The sequence below is a fragment of the Bison bison genome, unplaced genomic scaffold, assembly GCF_000754665.1.
Source record: "Bison bison bison isolate TAMUID 2011002044 unplaced genomic scaffold, Bison_UMD1.0 scf7180017864037, whole genome shotgun sequence".
NCBI classification, from domain to species: Eukaryota; Metazoa; Chordata; class Mammalia; order Artiodactyla; family Bovidae; genus Bison; species Bison bison.
Window position 1 is genome coordinate 2,875,575 of NW_011494609.1, and position 23,371 is coordinate 2,898,945.

General features: G+C 47.2%; 1 protein-coding gene and 1 non-coding gene across 2 annotated transcripts in view; one reads left to right on the forward strand and one right to left on the reverse strand.

Annotated features, from left to right (window-relative positions):
* Nucleotides 1-23,371, reverse strand: part of DOPEY2 (dopey family member 2) — a 125,480-nt gene that overhangs the window by 63,981 nt on the left and 38,128 nt on the right. The window contains exons 5-13 of the mRNA XM_010834844.1: nucleotides 22,069-22,167; nucleotides 21,618-21,741; nucleotides 19,275-19,384; nucleotides 15,638-15,752; nucleotides 10,453-10,573; nucleotides 8,397-8,516; nucleotides 5,955-6,057; nucleotides 4,570-4,761; nucleotides 1,012-1,669 (exon numbers count right to left, since the gene is read on the reverse strand). Coding sequence (XP_010833146.1) covers nucleotides 1,012-1,669; nucleotides 4,570-4,761; nucleotides 5,955-6,057; nucleotides 8,397-8,516; nucleotides 10,453-10,573; nucleotides 15,638-15,752; nucleotides 19,275-19,384; nucleotides 21,618-21,741; nucleotides 22,069-22,167 — 1,642 coding nt within the window. The remainder of the gene's footprint in view (nucleotides 1-1,011; nucleotides 1,670-4,569; nucleotides 4,762-5,954; nucleotides 6,058-8,396; nucleotides 8,517-10,452; nucleotides 10,574-15,637; nucleotides 15,753-19,274; nucleotides 19,385-21,617; nucleotides 21,742-22,068; nucleotides 22,168-23,371) is intronic.
* On the forward strand, nucleotides 14,640-14,711 carry TRNAE-UUC. The gene has a single exon. It is a non-coding gene; the product is annotated as a tRNA-Glu (tRNA).

A 23,371-nucleotide genomic window follows, 5' to 3' on the forward strand; every position in this document is an offset into this window, starting at 1 on the left:
TCTTTTTGTCTCCTGTATTGGCAGGCGGGTTCTTTACCACTAGCACCACCTGGGAAGTCCAGTGGGTACCTTACCGAAGGGAAATTTCAACACAGACACGTACACGGGAAGGATGCCATGGAGAGATGAGGGCTAGGCTCCCACAAGCCTGGGAACCACCAGAGGCTGGAGGAGAGGCCGGAACACACCCTTCTGAAGCACCTTCAGAGGGAGTGCGGCCTTGCCAACACGCTGACCTCAGACTTCTGGCCTCCAGACCGTGTGACAACACATTTCTGTGGTTTAAGCCATTCAGTGGGTGGTACTTTGTTATGGGAGCCCTGGCACACTAACACATAAAGCTTTAGTAACAGGTCTCACGAAACAGTCTATGTACTGACTAGGATGAGGCTCCTTTTATGTCTCAGACTTTTTAACAGGCTGTGCTGGGCACCCGAAGGTTAAAAAATATAGACCCAGGGGTTTTCTTGGTGCTTCAGGGGTTAAGACTTTGTGCTTCCATTGCAGGGGGTGTGGGTTCAATACCTGGTCGGGGAAATAAGATCTCACATGCCGTGTAGTGAAGTGTTAGTTGCTCAGTCATGTCCGACTCTGCGAACCCATGGACTGTGACCCGCCAGGCTCCTCTGTCCATGGGGATTCTCCAGGCAAGACTACTGGAGTGGATTGCCATTCCCTTCTCCAGAGGATCGTCCTGACCCAAGGATCAAACCTGGGTCTTCTGCATTGGAGGCAGATTCTTTACAGTCTGAGCTACATACAGGGAAGATCCCACATGCCAGGGGGTGCAGCCAAAAAAAAAAAGGAATTGTAAAGATACAGATGGAGCTTCGTTAGGTTCCCGTCTGGTGAAGACAAACCCAAACTGTACACAGGAATTACGAAACAAGGAAGGAAAATGGGTTGGGCAGACAGCGCCCTCTCGGTGGCTGTGAAGTTTTAACTCGTCTATAACCCTCAGGGGCCCAAGGCTCCCGACCCCTCCCAGCACACTCCCTGGGTGCCCCTCACCTGGAGGCTGGAAGAGGACCTCACAGAGCTGCTCCATCTCCTCCTCGGACAGGTACACAGGGAAGGTGGCGCAGTCCAGCAGCAGGTGGCAGGCGGCCGCGAAGGCCTCCCGGACGCCCTCCTGGGAGCCCCCCAGGTCTAGGACCACCTGGTCCACGGCCCACCCCTCGTCCTTCTTGCGGCCGGGGCTGCGGGGTAGGGGTGAGGGCGGCTCCACACTCCTGGCCTTGAAGGGGGACCCTCGGGCCATAAAGAGGTCGGAGAGCATCTGCTTGAACTGGGGCACGCCGCCCAGGTGCCGGGCCTCCCACGAGCCCTTCCCACATTCATCCCGCGGACCCGCAGGCTCCTCCACAGACTTGGTGTCTTCCCCGGACGCCGTCAGCTGCGCCCTGAAAACGTTCTTGTGGGCAAAGTTGGCGATCAGCTCCTGGATGCAAAGGAACGTCCTCTGCATGCTCCCACCCTTCTTCCAGATGTCGTCTTTGTCCGGGGAAACCCGGGGCACCCGCAAGTGCTCCGAGAGCTCCGGCGAGGAGGCGCTCAGCCCGATGCCGCTGTCTTCCGATTTCAGCGGGGGAAACGGCGCATCTTCATCGCCGGCGGGCATGGCATCTGTGTCAGAAATCACTTCGGTGTTTTCACCTCTGACTGGACTCTGCAAAAAAAAAAAAAAAAAGGAATCTTGTATTGTGGATCTCGTAAGACCGAGGGGTTCAAACATCAAGTGAATCAGGCTACGAATGCATCCTCCCTATTTTTCAAGACCAGTTTTCTACGCCAAGAGGATCTCCATGTGTATCACGAGAGAGCCCTCTTCTTACCATTTATTTAGACCCTTCAGAATCCAAAAAGGTTATTTAAAAACAGTTTCTGCCAGCAGGGACCTACTGTATAGCACAGGGAACGCTGCTCAGTGTTGCGTGGCAGCCTAGACGGGAGGGAAGGGAGCTGGGGAGAAAGGACGCAACGTGTACGTACAGCTGAGTCACTCTGCTGTGTACCTGAAACTATCACAACAGCGTTCATCCGCTCTCCTCCAGCATGGGCTTCCCAGGGGGCGCTAGTAGTCAAGAATCTGTCTGCCAGTGCAGGAGACACGGGTTCGATCCCTGGGTGGGGAAGATCCCCCGGAGGAGAAAACGGCACCCACCTCCAGTATCGCTGCCTTGAGAATTCCATGGGCAGAGGAGCCTGCTGCTGCTAAGTCGCTTCAGTCGTGTCTGACTCTGTGCGACCCCATAGACGGCAGCCCACCAGGCTCCCCCGTCCCTGGGATTCTCCAGGCAAGAACACTGGAGTGGGTTGCCATTTCTTTCTCCAATGCCTGAAAGTGAAAAGTGAAAGTAAAATCGCTCAGTCGTGTCCGACTCTGTGTGACCCCATGGACTGCAGCCTACCAGGCTCCTCCGTCCATGGGATTTTTCAGACAAGAATACTGGAGTGGGGTGCCATTGCCTTCTCCGAGAGGAGCCTGGTGGGCCACAAACAGTCCATGGGGTTGCAAAGAGTCAGACACGACTGAGCAACTGAGCACAATACTCCAACGTGAGATAGCCAAATTTTAAGAAAGCAAAATGAAATGAAAAAAGAAAAAGTTCCTGACATTTAAGAATATGAATAAGGAAATTGGGTTGAGCATAAAATACAGGCATAAAGGAATGAAATAAGAGGAGACAGAAAGAACAGAGTATTAACCACATACATGACTCACATATGCACACACACGTGTACATACATTCTGTGGCTTTTTCAGAAGGATGACACTTCAATGAATCAACTTCTTATATACTATTATTCAGGGAATACGACATTAAACTGAAAACTTTTCAGCACCTGACCCACTCTCTGGGGAAGAATGAGACAGTATCATGCATATATTTGGAAACATTGTTATTTATATTTGTACACAACACATGCTTATACTTCATAGCTTACATCCTTTTGAGGATTTTTCCAACAGTTTTAACAGGTAGGGAGAAAAAAAAACTAGCTTTGAAAGTGAAGGAAGAACCGGTAACTAGTCTGCAAACTGAGCTTCAAGCCCCACGGGCAGCCCACCTGCCTCCCAGCACTAACCAACACGCACAGCTCTCCTTTCAGGAAAGGAATAAGGTGAAGTTACTCAGTCATGTCCAGCTCTTTGCGATCCCATGGACTGTAGCCTACCAGGCTCCTCCGTCCATGGAATCTTCCAGGCAAGAGTACTGGAGTGGGTTGCCATTTCCTTCTCCAGGGGATCTTCCTGACCCAGGGATGAAACCCGGGTCTCCTGTATTGCAGGCAGACGCTTTACCCTCTGAGCCACCAGGGAAGCCACCCTCCTTTCAGGAAGGGTTCCCGTTTTTAGCCTGTTCCTGTCTGCCACTGGACTGAATGGATCTCAAGGGCAGAACTTTCAAATCCCTAAACAAAGCATAAATTAAAAAATAATTCAAAGACCATGGGCCTCAAACTGCTCGTGGAACTGTATTGTTATGGTCTTTTTGGAGGACAATTTGGCAGCATCTCTTCACATTAAGAAATGGGCTTGATTCCCATTTCTAGGAACTGATTCCTCAGAGACACTGGCAGCCTTGAGAGCAGGTTGCATGAAGATGTTGACAGCGGCACTGTAGCAGTGAAAAACTAGAAATAACTGGGAAAAAAAAACAAAAAAAAAAACAACCTCAATAGGGGAGTAGTTGAAGAAACTGTAAAGCCGTACCATAAACTCTCATGCAGAAATGAGAAACCAGCAAGATATCGCTGTAAACAGATACAGATGCTCTCCAAGGAGTGTTTGGATGAAAACCAAAGCAAATCAGAGAAATAATGTCTATTATGGGTTGAATTATGTTCCCTAAAAAAAAAATGCTGAAGCCTCCCCAACACCAGTATTTGTGACTGTGATCTTATTTGGAATTAGGGTCCTTGCAGATGATCAAGTGAAATGAGGTCATTAGGGTGGGTTCTAACCCAGTATGATGGGTGTCCTTATAAAAAGGTGAAATCTGGACACACACAGACATGCACACAGGGAAGATATGGGAAGGGGGAGGCTGAGACTGGGGCAGCGGGTCTACAAGTCAAGGAACGCCAGGAACACTAGAAGACGGGGCAATGCACGGAACAGACGCTTCCTCACAGCCTACAAGGAACCACCCTGCTGACACCTTAGCCTCGGACATCTGCCCTCCAGAGCTGGGAGACGGGAACCTTCTGCTGTTCTGTCACCTTACTGCAGCCCCAGGGACTACTATCTCACTTGTAGTGAGTAAAAAGTAAAAAAATAAGAAAGCGCAAAATTCCCCATATACAAACATACACATAGAAAGGTCGAGATGGTGAGCTGTGTGTAAATCATTAGCTTAGTAGGTGGGCTTCAGCAGAAAGACAGTAGGGCAGAGGGTGAAATGAACGGGGTTATTTCAACACGACAAGCTTTCACAAAGTGTATGAGGGTCTTAGAAGCCTGCTTTGGATATTACCGACATGTCTTCTAGTCTTTATTCCTATCCAGGGGGGCCCAAGAGCCCGTTAGCCTGGAAAACCATGTCGGCTCTTCCAAACACGTACCAAGCTCCCACTCGTGGGCTCCGTGTCCAGGTAGGAAGGCGGCATTTGGACCTTGCTGAGCACTTTGAAACAGGTCCTTAGGGCGTGCGTGAGTTCGGGTAAGCTCAGCATCTCCATCTCCTCGGCCAGAGGCTGTAGCAGGCAGCCAAGCACCTGTGGGAGGTACTGGGTTTGCACCTCCGAGTAAAGTTCCTGTGAAACACAGATGTGGGTTTAACTCATGTGTGATCAGCAGAAAGCAGTGCCTTGGAAAACGCAAGCATTTTCTGGGCCTAAGTTTGTTCCACATTTGTTTCCAAGTTGGAAAACAAAACAGTATTTCTTCTTGATCTAAATACATCCATGGACATTTTTTCTCTCCTTTCAGGTGCCTTCCCTCTTTCTAGCAGAAAATGACTGCCACATTCATTTCTCTATTAAGGGAATTTGTTTCCTTGGAGAAAATCAGCCAAGGATGTAACTTTTAAGAAATACGTTTACTTTCTGGGACTTCCCTGGGGGTCCAGTGGTTAAAATTCCATGCTTCCAAATGCAGGGGGTGAGGGTTTGATCTCTGGTCAGAGAACCAAGGTGCCGGGGCAGCGGGACCAAAATTTTCTTTTAAAAAATTTAAAAAAGAAATAACATTCCTTCTCTGGTGGTTCAGCTGGTAAAGAATCTGCCTGCAATGCGGGAGACCTGGGTTCCATCCCTGGGTTGGGAAGATCTCCTGGAGAAGGGAAAGGCTACCCACTCCAGCATTCGTGCCTGGAGAATCCCACGCACAGAGGAGCCTGGCAGGCTACAGTCCATGTGGTCGCAAAGAGTCAGACGTGACTGAGCGACTTTCATTCTATCTATCTATATATCATGATACTCATTCCTAAATAACTGCTGTCCAAGGATGCCACCCAGCTCCTTATCTGGTCTCCGTACCTTCGGCTCAGCCCACTTACCACTGGCTGAAGTGTTATAACTCCGTATATCACAAGGGCCTAAAAGATATGAGACCACATTCAGCTACATCTTCCACGCTGAAACAAACATTAAGTGGTGTCTATGCACAACCACTTTTTCAGTAAGATGCTGGCGGGGGTGGTGGTGGTTCAGTCACTAAGTCGTGTCTGACTCTTTGCGACCCCAGGGACTGTAGCTCACCAGGCTCCTCTGTCCATGGGGATTCTCCAGGCAAGAATACTGGAGTAGGTTGCCATTCCCTTCTCCAGGGGATCTTCCTGACCCAGGGATCGAAGCCAGATCTCCTGCATTGCAGGTAGATTCTTTACCGACTGAGCTACACAAGAGAAGTCTGTCGGTAAGATGAGGTTTAGAAAAAGACCAACACCACTAATAAGAATCCCAATGACAGCCAGCATAGAGCCACCTCTGGAGAGCAAAGGACCTACCAGGGGGATCACGTCCAGAAGGAACACGAGGAGGGTGCAGAGCTCTGAGACTGTCGGGGGAGGGCCGATGCTTCTCCCAACAGAGGGACTCCGCTTCACGGGTCTGCGTGAACCACAGGAAAGAAAAACCACTCTCTTGTAATACTATCAAGCAATTCCTATGATTTCCAATAAAGTAATTTATTCTATTTCAACCACAGTGAAAGACAGCTTCTGTAGTTCTAATAATTCAGCCTTGATGCTCAAAATGATCTAACACAGAGAAGCGTCAGTAAGTCTTGAATCTCCGAAACAGGTTGACTCTGACCTGAACTTTATCATAGCAACTGAGAGTGGTCCATGCCCCCATGGGATTCCATACCTGGCTGATCTCAAAGTGTCAACAGCAATAATTCCAGGTCCCCAGCCCCAAACCAAAAGCGTGTTCCCAGGGAAGGAGCCTGGCTCCAGAAGGCAGGACAGCTGTTCGACTTGCTGTGGGAGCAACCGGAGATAGCTCCCCCTCCTGCTCCCACCCCGCATCATCCCCATGAGCTTAGAATCCCTCAGCTCCCAGAGAGAACTGCTACTCCACTGGGGAATTCTACTGGTAGCTGCTTATCTTATTCTCAAACTCAACACTTCCTTTTCAAGAAGTAGGCAACTGGATACCTAAGTTAAAAAGTCAATATACTGGTTCTTAAAACAGTAATTTTGGATTCATCCTGCTATCACAGTACAGTTCGACCTGAGTTAACTTTCTTCACTGTAAATGATCGCTTAGGTATCTCAGCGTTTATCTGGGTAAGAAATGGAAGAACTGCATTCACTTCATCGAGGAGATTCTGCTCCTAGGTGCCTATTCTAAAGAGACCCCCCACGTCTGCATATAAAGAGACAGGATCAGTGCGGTCACCAGGGTACTACCTGCAGTGATGAAAAGACTGAAACTGGTTTATTCAGCTGACTGCACCCAAGGTGAACGGACTAGGGGTGTATGTTACCATACAGATAAATCTCCAGAGGTCTCTGACCTGCACCTCCCAACCAAACACACATGGGTGAAAAGTTATATGCAATTTGATACCATTGATGTAAAACTTGAAGAGGCAAAACAGACTGTATCATTTCTGGGTAGTTGTTTTTATACTGGATACTTTTTTTATATTTGTTATAAAAGTATAGACATCACTGGGACAGACATGCACTTCAGGACAGTGATTAAAGCTGGGATGAAAGAAGGGAAGCTGCTGGGAAGGTAAGGGGTTAGCTCTGTCTGGGTGGTAACGTTTTATTCCTTAAAAAAAAAAAAAAAGATGTGAAAACCGAAGGTCAAATACTGTCCACAATTTTAGCAATGGGTTCAGGTGTCTGACATTATTTCCCATCTTTTCCTGTGTCTGAAATGTTTCACAGTCAATTCTCTTTTTTAAAGAAAGCGTTCCCGCAACTCTGAAATGGAACTGAGCGGACCAAACCACACTCCGCTCTCAGTATAACATGGCCTTGCTGTCACCCGTGGATCCAATTACAAGTAATTTATTCATCGTAGATTGAAGCGCCCGCTGGGTCTGGCACCAGAGGCGGCAGAGGACATGGCAGGAACAGCTGGGACGTCAGGCAGGCAGGCCTGGTTCCAGTCTCAGCTGCTGCTAATCTGCTGTGCTATATCACACAGGATCCGTCACATCTCTGCTCTCTGGCTCTCTTACATGATGGATGTGCCTGCTTTTCCTGGGGGTATGTGGAGGGGACAGCCTGAGACAAACTTTAGTAAGTTACGCTTTGATTACAGCTACAGGTACCAAAGGCGGTGTGACAACGCAGAATGTTCCAAAGGAGGTGACGGGAATTAAGTTTTATACCATGAATCACAGGACAGAACTGGATCTTAGAGATTACACCTGTCCTCATTTACAGGGAAAATCTGGGAAAGGGCCCCGCGGGGAAGCTTGCAGTCCCAAGCTGGCCACTGCCCCACAGTTTGGAGTCGGTGCAATCCACCAGATTGAAAGTGACGGGAAAGCTGATTACAGCAGCTCAGAACACAAATGTTTTCATCTGAACCCATTATACACTGATTCCAGTAAGAATTTAAGATGACTGATGATTTGAAAAACACTCTCTCTCCAGTCCCTGGGCCACAAAACCAAGCTTGTTGAATAGATCAGGCCTCTAAGGGCACAGTGGAAAGAAACCTGATTAAATTCACACCAACCAGAAAATGCATGGGTTTGTTACTAAAGTTTGACTTTAATTAGGAAGCATCAGCATCGTGTGAACCCTCTCAATGGCAGCGTTCTTAATTCTATTATGAGTTTAAGTGAATCCAATCATATACTCAGCAGAGATCATCCCAGTGTCAGCCATTGAGTATAACCTGACCACAATGAGCAGCTATGAGAAACCATGACAGCCTCAATTCCTTCCCACATGTTCATAAAGCCTGAACTGGAGGCTTACCTGAAACAGTCCTCAAAACACCTTGTCATGTAATCCCAGAGGAAGTCTGAGCTCAGGGACGTGATCAGCAAATTCACTGTCTTAACAATCTCAGAGGCATTTCTGTTTTCTTTTATTGCACTGTAAAGGAAGAGGAATACTTACATATGTATCTATGAAAAATCCTGTATTACGGGAATACCACGTCTGAAAAACACAAATTCATTGTATCATTCATTCACCTGGGGTGCAGTGTGTGAATAAACCCGTTTCAATCTTTTATGACTTATTTCCGGAGAGGCTGACAAACTTCGTCATAGATAAAATATTACTGTTCTTATATAGGGAAGAGCAAGCACGTGCCATCCTAAATAGTACGTATATTGATACATTCCCTCAGAAGTAAGCTTAAGAGCTACTGAAAAAAGAATGTGATATGGAAAACCAGCTTAAGTCCAACTGTTGGTAATCACATACTCTACTGGTAAAATAACATAGTACAGCCATTTAGGAGAGAAATTTGGCTAACATTTAAATGCACATCTATAACTCAGGGAATTTATTCTAGGGACTTATGCTATAGAAATCCTTGTACAAGCACACAAAGATGTACACATAAGGGAATTATGAGAACGTCATTATAAAATATTGAAAGAGTAGAGACCACCCAAAAGTCATTAAGAGATTGATCGATTAGTCAGGATTTCTTAAGTGACAGCTCCTTACTAAGGACTCTAAGGCAACCATTATCCTCCACAGGAGAAGACTGTAGAGCCAGTCATAACTTGCATTAAAAAAAAAATAAACAGGCAACTGAACAGCTACTGTAACTTCAGCTTAAAAACAAAAGATAGGCACCTATATACTTATGCATTGAAAGTCTGGAATGTTTTATGTTTTTCTCAGAAGGGCAGTGGGATTATGGATGGTATCTTTTTTTTCTCGATACTTTCAGATATTGGTACGTTCTACAATGAACATGTATTACTTTCATATTCAGGAAAACAGTAAACCACTCTCATTCTGTGAGGAAAAAAACAAACACGGAAGACTCTTGGTATACTTACAGTTAATAACCAGGAAAATCCAACAGATTTCAATTTCCAGTACTTGTGTGTGTGTGTGCATTCAGTCGTGTCTGACTCTTCGCGACCCCATGGACTGTAGCCCGCCAGGCTCCTCTATCCCTGGGATTGTCCAGGCAAGAATACTGGAGCGGGTCATCACACCCTCCTCCAGGGGACCTTCCCCACTCAGGGACTGAACCTGCGTCTCCTGCATTGGCAGCAGGTTCTTTACCACTGAGCCACCTGGGAATCCTAAATTTTCAGTAGACCAATGCCAAGTCAGGGGAAAAGGAATTACATTAAGAATAAAGGAAAAAGGAAGAGGTAGGAGACAGGGGTTCAATTCCTGGGTCAGGAAGATCCCCTGGAGAAGGGCTCGACCACCAACTCCAGTATTTTTGCCTGAAGAACCCCAGGGACAGAGGAGCCTGGTGGGCTGCAGTCCATAGGGGTGCATAGAGTCAGACACGGCTGAAGCGACTTAGCACGCACCCTTCCTTGAAAAGAACAAAAACAGGACAAGACACAGGGCTGACGGATAAGAACAAAAACAGGACAAGACACAGGGCTGACGGGTAACTACACACTGTGCACGTTACTGCCTTGTCTGCCGTCTCCCAAACCCCACTCGCTGTACCTTCGGGTCCTCCACCAGGAGCCCCGGGGCCCCCCCTGCCCTCTGACTTGTCTCCTGAAGACTCACACCCACCGGCCCCACTTCCTGACCCCACGTCCTGCCTGCCCTCCTCCCGGTAACTCACACTTGTACACTAGACCCAGCTGCCTTTGTTGTGCAACTTTTCACACTCTGCCAAAAACACAGTCTGTACGTCCCAGGCTGGGGCAGAGACAAGATCAAACTCCTCGTAACCTTCTCAGCATTCAACAGGGAAAAGTTGATTCAGGTTGACTGATTTAAGAGCAGAAGTTATCTTAAGGAGTGGCTTGGCCTGCTACATCTCCAGCCTCGAGCACATCAGGAAGAGTGAATTTGAAAGCCACGCCCCTACCTTATCACCGAACTTCCGCTCTGAGTGTAGCTAAGTTTAAGATCAGAGCCAAGAGCATCTCTGCAATAAGAATAAAACGCCCGGATGACTTCGAGAAACAAATTCTCAACAACTTGAGGCCCTGCAATTATAAAGAAAATGGCCAAATGAATGAATGAGTAAATAAGAAATAAAATATCAGTATTTTTTAAAAATCCATTTTTAAACCGACAAATGACAAGTGTGTAACACATATCATGAGTAACTCCATATACATAGATAATTTGTATAGTCTTAAATGTACAGAAACTTAACTTTGGTTGTGAAAATCACAACTTTAGTTGGGGGAATAACATCCATGAAGACAGTCACCATTTCTGTTGTTGTTCAGTCGCTCAGTCGTGTCTGACTCTTTGTGACCCCATGGACTACAGCACACCAGGCTATCCTGTCCTTCACTATCTTCTGGAGTTTACTCAAACTCATGTCCACTGAGTCACTGATGCCAAACAACCATCTCATCCTCTATTGTCCCCTTCTCCTCCTGCCCTCAATCTTTCCCAGCTTCAGGGTCTTTTCCAACGAGTCACCACTTCGCGTCAGGAGGCCAAAGTATTGGAGCTTCAGCATCAGATTTTCCAAAGAATATTCAGGGTTGATTTCCCTTAGGATTGACTGGTTTGATCTTTCTGTCCAAGGGAACATTTTTGTAGGGCTTACTATGCGCTGGCCACTATTCTGAGCATTCTGTAACTATTAACTTATTTAATCCTTACAACAGCCAAAGAACCAGGTATGTAATGAGGTATGCTGTCCTGATTATGGATGAGGCGACTGAGGCTGAGTAACTAGCCCAGGTGGATTCTCCCAGGTGGAGGCAGGGGATGAATATTAAGAGCACAGAAACTGCCCAGCCAGAGACAGTCCCTCTACATAAACCCCAACACAGTAGGGCAATTTCCCATTGTGAATACTTTTAATGATGAGCTAGAATGACACAAGAGAAATAATCACCAACCCAGAAAAGCTTAAGATGGCACAAGAGAACTGGACCCTGCCAGACAGGCAGGTGGGAAGCGACTGGACATTTCTGCTCCTCGAGCACCAACCAGTAGGCCTCATGGAAGGTCATGGCTTCCCACCCTTGTAATCAGAGGAATGGACACAGCACGAGGCAGAGAAAACACAAGCTCTGTCAACAAAGAATAAGCAAATAATCTGATCTCTTACGCTTCCAAAGGCAAAGGACCCCTTTTCACAATAAGCCCCAGGTTGTATTTTATCTACAGCATAAAACTGTGTGTGTGTGTGCTCAGTCTTGGTGGGTCTTTGTGACCCCCTGGACCGCAGCATGCCAGGTTCCTCTGATCATGGAATTTTATAGGCATGAATACTGGAGTGGGTTGCCATTTCCTACTCCAGAGGATCTTCCCAACCCAAATGGTTTTTACTAGTGAAGGAAAGTGGTTGACATTCAAGGAGAAATGAGGAATTGGCTAAAGCCTGGTAGCCAAAGCACAGATAAGACTGACCGTCTTGTGCCTTCCAGTCTACAGTATCAATCCTCTCCTTTGCCCTTCACAAAGAGGGGCCTTTGTGAAGAGGGGCTTGTGAACAACAAGAGGGGCTCTATGCCTTTCAATGGGAAACTAAACTATCAGAGAGACAAATTTGACTTCTGTGATGAGGCAGAAACCCATCATTCATCCCATTCCAGAAAATACAACCTGGAGCCCAAGTTAGTTCAACACTCACTTGACCCAGGTCAAGGCCTTGCCATAAAACACCCATCCCCAAGGCGGAGCCTGGAGACACACAAGCCTTGTGCTTTGAATTTGATCAGGAGCAACCAGAGATGCACCTGTCATGCACCCAAGTTCATCTGTGTCACAGGAGTTAGCATCTTGGGGATGGGCCATCCAAGGGTCATCAAGTAAGGAGCAACGTTCTGACAAACAGAGCTCAGGTTCTGCAGTCAGACAGACTCCAGAGTTTCAGTCCAGCTGAAACTCCAGCTCCTCGGTGGGCCCTGGAAAATGATTCAGACTTGCTCCGCCCTATTCTCCATCTGCAGAATGTGTGTAGTCAGAAAAGCTACTCAGGGTTTTTGAAGGTATGACATATGCATGGATGTATATTAATGATGTGTGTGTTAGTCGCTCAGTCATATCCAACTCTTTGAGTTGGTCTGTAGCCTGCCAGGCTCCTCTGTCCATGGAATTCTTCAGGTAAGAACACTGGAGTGGGTAGCCATTCCCTTCTCCAGGGGATCTTCCAGACTGAGGGGTCAAACCTGGGTCTTCCACACTGCAGGCAGATTCTTTACTGTCTGAGCCACCAGGGATGTATGGATGCAAGAGCTGGACCATAAAGAAGGCTGAACGCTGAAGAACTGATGCTTTTGAACTGTGGTGTTGGAAAAGACTCTTGAGAGTCCCTTGGACTGCAAGGAGATCCAACCAGTCCATCCTAAAGGAGATCAACCCTGGATATTCATTGGAAGGACTGATGTTGAAGCTCTAATACTTCAGCCACCTGATGCAAAGAGCCAACTCACTAGAAAAGACCCTGGTGCAGGGAAAGACTGAAGGCAGGGGGAGAAGGGGTCGACAGAGGATGAGATGGTTGGATGGCATCACTGACTCGATGGACATGAGTTTGAGCAAGCTCCGGGAGATAGTGAAGGACAGGGAAGCCTGGTGTGCTGCAGTTCATGGGGTCACAAAGAGACACGACTGAGTGACTGAACAACAACAAATATTAATGATGCACAAAATGATTGCCCCTCAAATGTCACTGTTATTATTAACAACAAGTAGGACACATTAGGACCACAGTCTCCCTTCTAACGTGACCAGAAGCCTACGTTTCCCTTTATCTGCCTAGAGGTTAGTGCCTCCCCGGCTGCATAGATGCCTCACGCCTGTCTCTGAAAGCATCAAGGAAAGGTCCCCGTCCTGATGCCTGGTGGAGAGGAACTTCGCTAACACTCTCCACTCCTGTTCTCTGCAAATAGTGCCTGAACAGCAGGCCGCCCTGAGCAGAAGGCTCAGAGGACGCCATAGAGACTGAATCCGGGGCAGAAGAAGGGCTTTCCTGGCCGGTGACGCTGTTCAAGGTGTGAGGTGCTGATTTCTCAGGGTGAATGGACACTGGAGCAGTTTATCTTTTTTAAAGCAAGGGAGAGAGAAGGCCACTTTCCTGTTTGACTCCCAGAGGACCACAGTGTGTAAAGGGGGAGCCTTCCCGACCCAGAGTCTAGTTTAACCTGAGGCCTGAGACAGCTGGGATCCAGGCGGGGGTTTACAACCAGCCTCCTATTTACATTTCTTGAGGAAAGGAGGCAGGTGGGCTGGAGGCTGGATATTTACCATCAGCCTCCTGTTTGCATTTCAAAAAAGGAATAACAGAAATAGGGTAAAGAGCCAGGCTTCCTTCCTGTTTTAATATACAGCTGTGGGCAGGGACAGGGGGGCTGAACTCCTTTTGCATAAAGTATTTCCCCTCCTTGGGGCAAGGGAGACGCTGCACAGGCACAGGAAGCCTCCTTGGGGGGTCAAAAGAGGAGGGGCACCATCCCATAATAGGTAATGCTAAGCCTCCCTCCCGTTGGCCTTTGGGCTGGAATCCATCTTGGGAAAAAGTTGCACACACATGTTGGGGAGGGTCTTCAGGCTCGTCGGGGGTGGGAAAAGAAATCAGGTAACTGGCCAAAGGCAAAGACCTGGAGGAACTGCCCTACACAGATGATTTAACTGTCTCTCTGCTGCTCTCCTCACTAGATGGGACACCCACACCCTTTCTCTGCCTTACCAATGGACCGGCCGTGTGCATGCTCAGTCGTGCCCGACTCTTTATGACCCTCTGGACTGTGGCCCACCAGGCTCCTCTGTCCATGGGATTTCCAGGCAAGAATACCAGACTGGATTGCCATTTCCTTCTCCAGGGGATCTTCCGGACCCAGGGATCGAACCTCGGTCTCCTGCATCTCCTGCACTGCAGATGGATTCTTTACCACTGAGCCATCGGGGAGGCCCTATTTCTGCCTTTCTTCCGTCTTAACAAACTATTTCTCTGTGTGCTCTCCTACTTGTTGTTCTGAGTCTCTAATAATAAACTTTGAACCTGTTTTTATAGCTTTTGCCTCTTAGACAAACGTATTTTTCAATGGGGTAAAGGGCCAGTGGAATTTTGCTTCTCGCCTCTAGCCCTTGCTGGACTAGTGGCCAGGATTCCTGGCTTTCATCCAGGATACCCAGGTTCAATTCCTGGGCAGGGGTCTAAGATCTCACTTCAAGTTACCACTCACTGCTATCTCTCCGAAATCAGACCCTCCTTCATGTGACAGAGGAAAAGACTGAGGCCTACATGGCAGAGGGAGCTTGTCTGGACTCCCAAGGCAAAAAGACGGAGGAGGGTCCCCAGTTTTCTTGAGAATACAACCAAAGCCATTTAACTGAAGACACGTTCTCATAAAGTCAGTACTGTACGTGCCGTGCAGACATGTGTGCCAATGAGCATAACAGCTCAAAGGTATTTTCCTAAAATAAAAATTCAAGTAATTGTGCAAAAAATTTAAGAAGAAACTGCCTGCAAAGGTGAGAGACCCGTGTTCGATCCCTGGGTTGGGAAGATCTCCTGGAGAAGGATATGGCAACCCACTCCAGTATTCTCGCCTGCAGAATCCCATGGACAGAGGAGCCTGGTGGGCTACAGTCCTACTGAACGTGGGATCACAGAGAGTCAGACACGACCAAAGCGACTTAGCAGCAGCAGCAATTAGTGAAAACTGAAGCACAGAGCATGACTGAAGTCTCTCAAGATTCTGAAATTCCAAAGAGTAAACTGTATTCTAAACGATGCAGTGGCTTCCCTTGTAGCTCAGTCGGCAAAGAATCCACCTGCAATGCAGGAGACTTGCTGGCAATGCAGAAGACCTGCCTTCAACGCAGGAGACCTGGGTTTGGTTCGTGGGTCAGGAAGATCCCCTGGAGAAGGCAATGGCAACCCACTCCATTGTCCTTGCCTGGAAAATCCCATGGATGGAGGAGCCTGGAGGGCTGCAGTCCAGGGGGTCCCCAGAGTCGGACCCGAGTTGGCTAAACCACTAGCAAACAATGGGGTGACTGCACCTCACCGATATTTAACTCCCTCTCAGCAGGGCATCCACCTTCGGCGCGTGTCGGTAGAGCACGTCTAGTGTTACCTATTTCCGGCTTGTCGAGCAGACTGACGAGGATGCGGAAAGGCTTTAGGTGCCCGTGGTGGCGCTCCTCTACGTCGGTGTCAGGGAACTTCTGGTGCAGGATCTCAGCCAGACCCTGTTGTTTTTTTTTTAAAAAAAGCCACACATTAGGGTATTATATACAGTATAGTGTTGATGGCTTATGGTGAACGGTGTTGGATTCGGAATTTCCAAAGGACAGGGTTTTGCTTTGGGACCAGAGACTTGGCTTCAGTCACTTAGAGCTTTGTGCGCCAAAGTTTTATTACAGTGAAAAGTGGACAGAGAAACAGTTCTGACATCAGAAGGGGGTGGAATTCAGTTGGGGCTTTATATATACTTTTGCAGTTGCTTACTAACAGTAGAAGGAAATAGAGAAGGAAATGGCAACCCACTCCAGTATTCTTGCCTGGAAAATCCCATGGATGGAGGAGCCTGGTAGGCTACAGTCCATGGGGTCGCAGAGAGTTGGACATGACTGAGTGACTTCACTTTACTAACAGTAGAAAGGTCTTACCAGACCCACTCCCACAACATATCTCTTAAGATAACAGGATGAGTCAGAAGGTTCTTAAGGAGGAGAAACATGTACTTGAGCAGGATACATTGTTGCTATATAATTATTAGTATAGAGTTTAAGCAAAGGAGAAAACGAAAGATATTCCCATTTGAATGCAGAGTTCCAAAGGATAGCAAGGAGAGATAAGAAAGCCTTCCTCAGTGATCAATGCAAAGAAATAGAGGAAAACAACAGAATGGGAAAGACTAGAGATCTCTTCAAGAAAATTAGAGATACCAAGGGAACAAACATTTCATGCAAAGATGGGCTTGATAAAGGACAGAAATGATACGGACCTAACAGAAGCAGAAGATATTAAGAAGAGGTGGCAAGCATACACAGAAGAACTGTACAAAAAAGATCTTCACAACCCAGATAATCATGATGCTGTGATCACTCACCTAAAGCCAGACATCCTGGAATGTGAAGTCAAGTGGGCCTTAGAAAGCATAACTATGAACAAAGCTAGTGGAGGTGATGGAATTCCAGTTGAGCTATTTCAAATTCTGAAAGATGATGCTGTGAAAGTGCTGCACTCAATATGCCAGCAAATCTGGAAAACTCAGCAGTGGCCACAGGACTGGAAAAGGTCAGTTTTCATTCCAATCCCAAAGAAAGGCAATGCCAAAGAATGCTCAAACTACCGCACAATTGTACTCATCTCACACGCTAGGAAAGTAATGCTCAAAATTCTCCAAGCCAGGCTTTAGCAATACGTGAATCATGAACTTCCACATGTTCAAGCTGGTTTTAGAAAAGGCAGAGGAACCAGAGATCAAATTGCCAACATCTGCTGGATCATCAAAAAAGCAAGAGTTCCAGAAAAACATCTATTTCTGCTTTATTGACTATGCCAAAGCCTTTGACTGTGTGGATCACAATAAACTGGAAAATTCTGAAAGAGATGGGAATACCAGACCACCTGACCTGCCTCTTGAGAAACCTATACGCAGGTCAGGAAGCAACAGTTAGAACTGGACATGGAACAACAGACTGGTTCCAAATAGGAAAAGGAGTATGTCAAGGCTGCATATTGTCACCCTGCTTATTTAACTTCTATGCAGAGTACATCATGAGAAACTCTGGGCTGGAAGAAGCACAAGCTGGAATCAAGATTGCCAGGAGAAATATCAATAACCTCAGATATGCAGATAACACCACCTTTATGGTAGAAAATGAAGAGGAACTAAGCCTCTTGATGAAAGTGAAAGAGGAGAGTGAAAAAGTGGGCTTAAAACTCAACATTCAGAAAACTAAGATCATGGCATCTGGTCCCATCACTTCATGGGAAATAGATGGGGAAACAGTGGAAACAGTGTCAGACTTTATTTTTCTGGGCTCCAAAATCACTGCAGATGGTGACTGCAGCCATGAAATTAAAAGACGCTTACTCCTTGGAAGGAAAGTTGTGACCAACCTACATAGCATATTCAAAAGCAGAGACATTACTTTGCCAAAAAAAGGTCCGTCTAGTCAAAGCTATGGTTTTTCCAGTGGTCATGTATGGATGTGAGAGTTGGACTGTGAAGAAAGCTGAGCACCAAAGAATTGATGTTTTTGAACTGTGGTGTTGGAGAAGACTCTTGAGATTCCCTTGGACTGCAAGGAGATCCAACCAGTCCATCCTAAAGGAGATCAGTCCTGGGTGTTCACTGGAAGGACTGATGCTGAAGCTGAAACTCCAATACTCTGGCCACCTCATGTGAAGAGCTGACTCACGGGAAAAGACTCTGATGCTGGGAGGGATTGGGGGCAGGAGGAGAAGGGGACGACAGAGGATGAGATGGCTGGATGGCACCACTGACTCAATGGACATGAGTTTGGGTAAACTCCAGGAGTTGTTGATGGACAGGGAGGCCTGGCATGCTGCAATTCATGGGGTTGCAATGAGTTGGACACGACTGAGAGACTGAATTGAACTGATAGAGTTTAAGGAAAAACAGACCCTTGAGCAAGATGAGTTGTTTTGTTGTGTAATCATTAGCTCTGGGTTTAAAGAAAGTTAGTCTTAGAAAAGATAGGTTGTTGTCATAACAACTCAGAGTTTAAGGGAAAAAAAAATGTCTTATGTGACTTAAGAAGAAGGAATATAGAAAAAAAAAGGTTTGTCCCTCAAGGCCCTGGACTCCTTATCAACCTACTTAAGAATCAGCTGTCTCTCAAAAGAGACACAGATATAAACAACAGACTTTTGGACTCTGTGGGAGAAGGCGAGGGTGGGATGATTTGAGAATAGCATTGAAACATGTATATCACCATATGTGAAACAGATCACTAGTCCAGGTTCAATGCATGAGACAGAGTGCACCGGGATGACCCAGAGGGATGGGTGGGGAGGGAGGTGGGAGGGGGGTTCAGGATGCGGGACACATGTACACCCGTGGCTGATTCAGGTCAATGTATGGTAAAAACCACCACAATATTGTAAAGTAATTAGCCTCCAATTAAAAAAAAAAGAATCAGCTGTCTCAGAGTGACATCACGGGTTGTTCTAGTTGTTAAACATTCTGGGATAGAAGTAAAAGCAGTCACACGGCACGAGATGAGAACCCGTGGCCCTCCATACTATGGGTTTTGCTTCCTGGGATTCAGTCGTCCACAGATTGCAAATATTTGGGGGGAAAAAATTCCAGAAAGTTCCCAAAGGCAAAACTTGAGCTTGCCATGCACTGGCAAGTACCTATATAGCATATACACTGTGTTCTGCAACATATTTACATAGCATTTATGTCACAAATCATCTAGAGGTGGTGTCACAAGTAATGTAGAGATGAATTAAGGTACGCGAGAGGACGAGCATATGTTACATGCAAACACCAGGCTGTGTTATATACAAGGGACTTAAGCATCTGTGGATTTTGGTATCCACAGGGTGGGGGTGTGGGAAGGGCTGGAACCACTCCCTGTGGATTCCAGGGGATGACCACACATGGATTTTTCCCAACTGCATATGAAGGAACGGGCCCCATGTCTACTTTGAGGTCCCACAAGGAACCTCACTGAAAAACCACAATTAGGAAGTTCCTGATTGGGATCCCCTTTCCAGAAACGCTCCTTTACCTCAACTAAAAGATCCTTGGAGTATTTCTCAAAAAAATACATGGACTGGTCTTCATAAACATTTGAGACTTCGGATTCGGGCACGATGGTATTTCCTTTAATATCTGAACCTGTAAAAGAACAAGAAGCATGAGATGTAAAGAAATTTACACGTTCAGAGTACATCTTATCATGCAAAGGTCTTATGCTCTGGTATTTCAAAAAACAGTACGCCTCCAACAGAAAATAAAAATCAGATTCAGCAAAACCAAGTCCTGTCTTTCTGACAGTGGCGTGCCAGGAATCAGACAGGCAGAATTCCATCTCAACGGGCTTCAGTTGAGTTTACCCCAAGAATTCATCCTGACTGTCTTTGACAAGTATGATTATGAGAATCAAACAGAATGACTATCATTTGTGAAAACCGGTGCTTACTTGTACAGCAGTATGAGAAATCAAGGTATTCTCATCTGTACACCCTCATTTTGAGCTGTGGCTAAGTCTCTAAGGTCCTTAGGGCAAGGCACAGCATCTTTCTAAGCAGAGAGTCTGGACTCCTGGGGTCATGGCTTATACAAGTGGAAGCTGTTACTGAGCTTGGGTCCCAGGTCCTCCCTACAGACAAGGTGCTGAGCCCCCCTGGGAGGGAGCTGTGCATTTGACAAAATCATCCTTTTAACAAAAAAATGTTTACAGAGCCTGTAAATATCCCTCTGGAGATCCTTCATAAGCTTCCAAGCTATGACTTCTGAAAGTTTTCTAACTAGCGGAAGAAAGAGTTAGGACTTTCTGACATTGATATGCCAGGTGGCACAGCGGTAAAGAATCCACCTGCCAAGCAGGAGACGCAGGTTTGATCCCTGGGTTGGGAAGATCCCCTGGAGAAGGAAATGGCAACCCACTCCAGTATTCTGGCCTGGAGAATCCCATGGACAGAGGAGGCTAGCGGGCTACAGTCCTTGGGGTCGCAAAGAGTCAGACACTACTGAGCGACTGGGCACCATGAGGGTTAAAAAGAAAAAAAGCTGAGAAGCAGAGGATTTTCAGGCCAGTGAAAACCCTCCAGGTGACACTCTAATGGGAGACATGTATTGTTATAGACTTTTGTCTAAATCCACAGAACGCATAGCACTGAATGGGAATAAATGGGGAGGGAGGGGGCGGGGCTGTGGTGATGACAACATGTCGGTGTAGGTCCCTCAACTGTGATAAAAGTGCCGTTCTGCTGGGGGATGCTGGTTAGGGGGAGGCTGCGTGCATTTTGGGGAGGAGGGCTAGATGGGAACTCTCCATACCTTCCTCTTAGTTTTGCTGTGACCCTAAAACTGCTCTAAAAAAATAAAGCCTTAAAAGAGAAGCTCTGGAGTCCTTTCACAATCACTCTGTTCACCATCTTCTCTTAGGGACATGAACTTGGGAATCTGCAACATTCAGAAAGTGCTACCTTTTAGGCCCTGTGATTTCCTGAACTTGTCCCCATGAAGCCTTTCAACTGACAGTCAAGGGCTCTTTTCCTGCAGGTGCAGAGTCTGTCCACAAAAGAAGTGCGCAGAAACATGAATCAGGGTTCTCGCGCGCTCCCAAAGCCACCCAAAGAAAGTCAAAGTGTGAGTCGCTCAGTCGTGTCTGACTTTTTGCAGCCCCATGGACTGTAGCCCTCCAGGCTCCTCTGTCCATGGGATTCTCCAGGCAAGAAGCCTGGAATAGGCAGCTATTCCCTTCTCCAGGGGAATCTTTACGACCCAGGGATCAAACCCGGGTCATCTGCATTGCAGAAAGATTCTTTACCATCTGAGCCATCAGATGGTAAGTCATCCAAATACCTCCCCAAACGCATCAAAGCCACAGATGTTCCCATCCAGACAAAACCTTCCTTGACCATACTCCCATGTTTCTGGGTTTTCTCACATACACCCTTCTACCATGAAACTTCTCCACGGCAACAAGCTTCTACCTGAACAAGGCCTAGCCACCGTTATTTTGTGGTCTTCCAAGTTTCTTAAAATTGAATTCAGTTAACATTTTACAAATCTCATTGCTCAGTTGCTTGGTCATATCCAATCTTTGCGACCCTATGGACGACTGTAGCCTGCCAGGCTCCTCTGTCCATGGGATTTCCCAGGCAAGAACACTGCAGTGGGTTGCCATTTCTTTCTCCAGAAAATCCAGTCACTTCCCTGTATTTTATGTACTGACTACAAAATAACCAAAGCTGCGGGCTAGACAGCAGAACTCTGCTGACCAGTTGACAGTTCGGTCTGCATGCTGTCTTACCACACTGATGACATTCAGAAATGCATCACCAAGATTAGAACTTATTCCCCAAATCAGCACCTTCCCTCTGGCTCTCTAGCCCCTACATACCAAGTAACCATGCGTAAAGCCTTCTATTCAGAGACATATCCCGTCTCAGGAGGGTCTGAGTGGCAGCTGAGAGGATGCGCACGATGTCGGATCTGAGCAGGGGGATGGCTCTCTCATTGGAATCCTAGGAGGAGGACAAAGGAAACTTTACTGCAAGGTGGTGACATGGTGAATTGCTGGCCTTCTGACATGTGGACCCTCTTTAGCAGCCTACAAAGCTTTACCTTAAAGAGGGGGTTCTCAAAAGGGGTGGATTCTTTACACGCTGCCCAGGGGAGAAGCTACTCGATTCTGCTATGGAAACACCACCCGCACAGAAATGAGCTGAACGGGGACAGTGGTCACTGAGCGCCTGCCCTCCTCTCCTGACAAGACGGCTCGGGTCTCTCCTGCCTACCCCACGGCCTCAGGGAAGCCCAGCACTGCCCCTGGAAGAACACAGACTGCTCACCAGACAGGTATAAAATGGGAAGAAGAACAGGACAATCTCCAGGTTATTTCTTTGCACCAGCACGTTTGAGTCCAACAGGCACGCACATAAGGACTTTATCTGCAAGGGACAAAATGCCATGAACATTTCACGCCCAAGACACTGAGCATCATTTGCAGCTCTTCTTTTGAATCGTAAAAATGAAAACAACTCTTCCTGGTCATCTTGAAAGCACTGTGTTAAGGTCACGTGGAACAGAACAACACGGTGTAAATATGGGAAACTTGGTTCTAGCTCCAGACGCTAGGGGGAGCTCTGTGTCGTGGGAAAGACGGCACTGTTTGATTTCAGAAGTGGAGAGGCTTGGACCGGATGGCCAGGCTCTAAGACCTCAGATCCTACAATCCCAGAAAGAAACGTTTTTAAGTTCCAACAGGGACCTTTGACTATATTAAAACTCCAATGACATCCAGCCAAACGGACTCCAAACCAATTCAATGCGGATTTTGAGGGTCCTTTCTGAGTACAGATAGAGGTGCTACAGCTGCAGGAGAGAAAACCAGCCATAAGAAGAGTTTTAACAAAAAGCTGTGAGACGGGAAGAGGAGAGGGCGAGATCTTTCCACTGGGGGGAACAGCGAAGCTTTGTGGGGAAGCTGAGCTTGAAAGACAGGCGGACAGATGCTGAGATGGGCGAGAAGAGACGGGCAGTGAGCACAGGACGAGGGAGGGACCAACTCGAGCAAAGATGGCATCACAGACGTGCCAGGCCAGGAGGGGCAGCAGCTCTGGGAGCGCAGACGGCCAGGAGGGGAGAGTCAGGCCTCTGGGCGACCGGGAGCACACCGTCAGGACACTCCTGAGGACGGACTTTATCTGCTGGCAGCAGGTAATTTTTCAGACAGAAAAGATCTAAGCAAAGCTATGCCTCAGCAAAGTGAAGTCTTGCAGCAACCAAAAAAGCACTGGATGGGAGAGGGAAGAGATGGGGAGAAACCAGTTAGAAAAGTACATGGTGGTCCCAGAACAAGACCGAAGGAGCCGAAGCAGGGAGGTGAAAACGGAGGAAGAGACAAAGCGGTGCTGACGGGGCAGAGAAGGAGGGAGTGTGTCTGTGAGGGTCTCCTCTGTCCTAAGCATCGGACGATGTCCCTTCATCACTCTTTTCCTCGGAGAGCCCCACAGGGAGATCTATTACTTCCACGGTGCAAAGAGGAATGGATTCAGAGGGGTAAGGAATCGCTGCCCACTTTCTTAACGATGAAATCAGCTTTGAACGTTTCCAGTGTGAAGCGAGGTCCACCACTAGGTGGCGATAGACTGC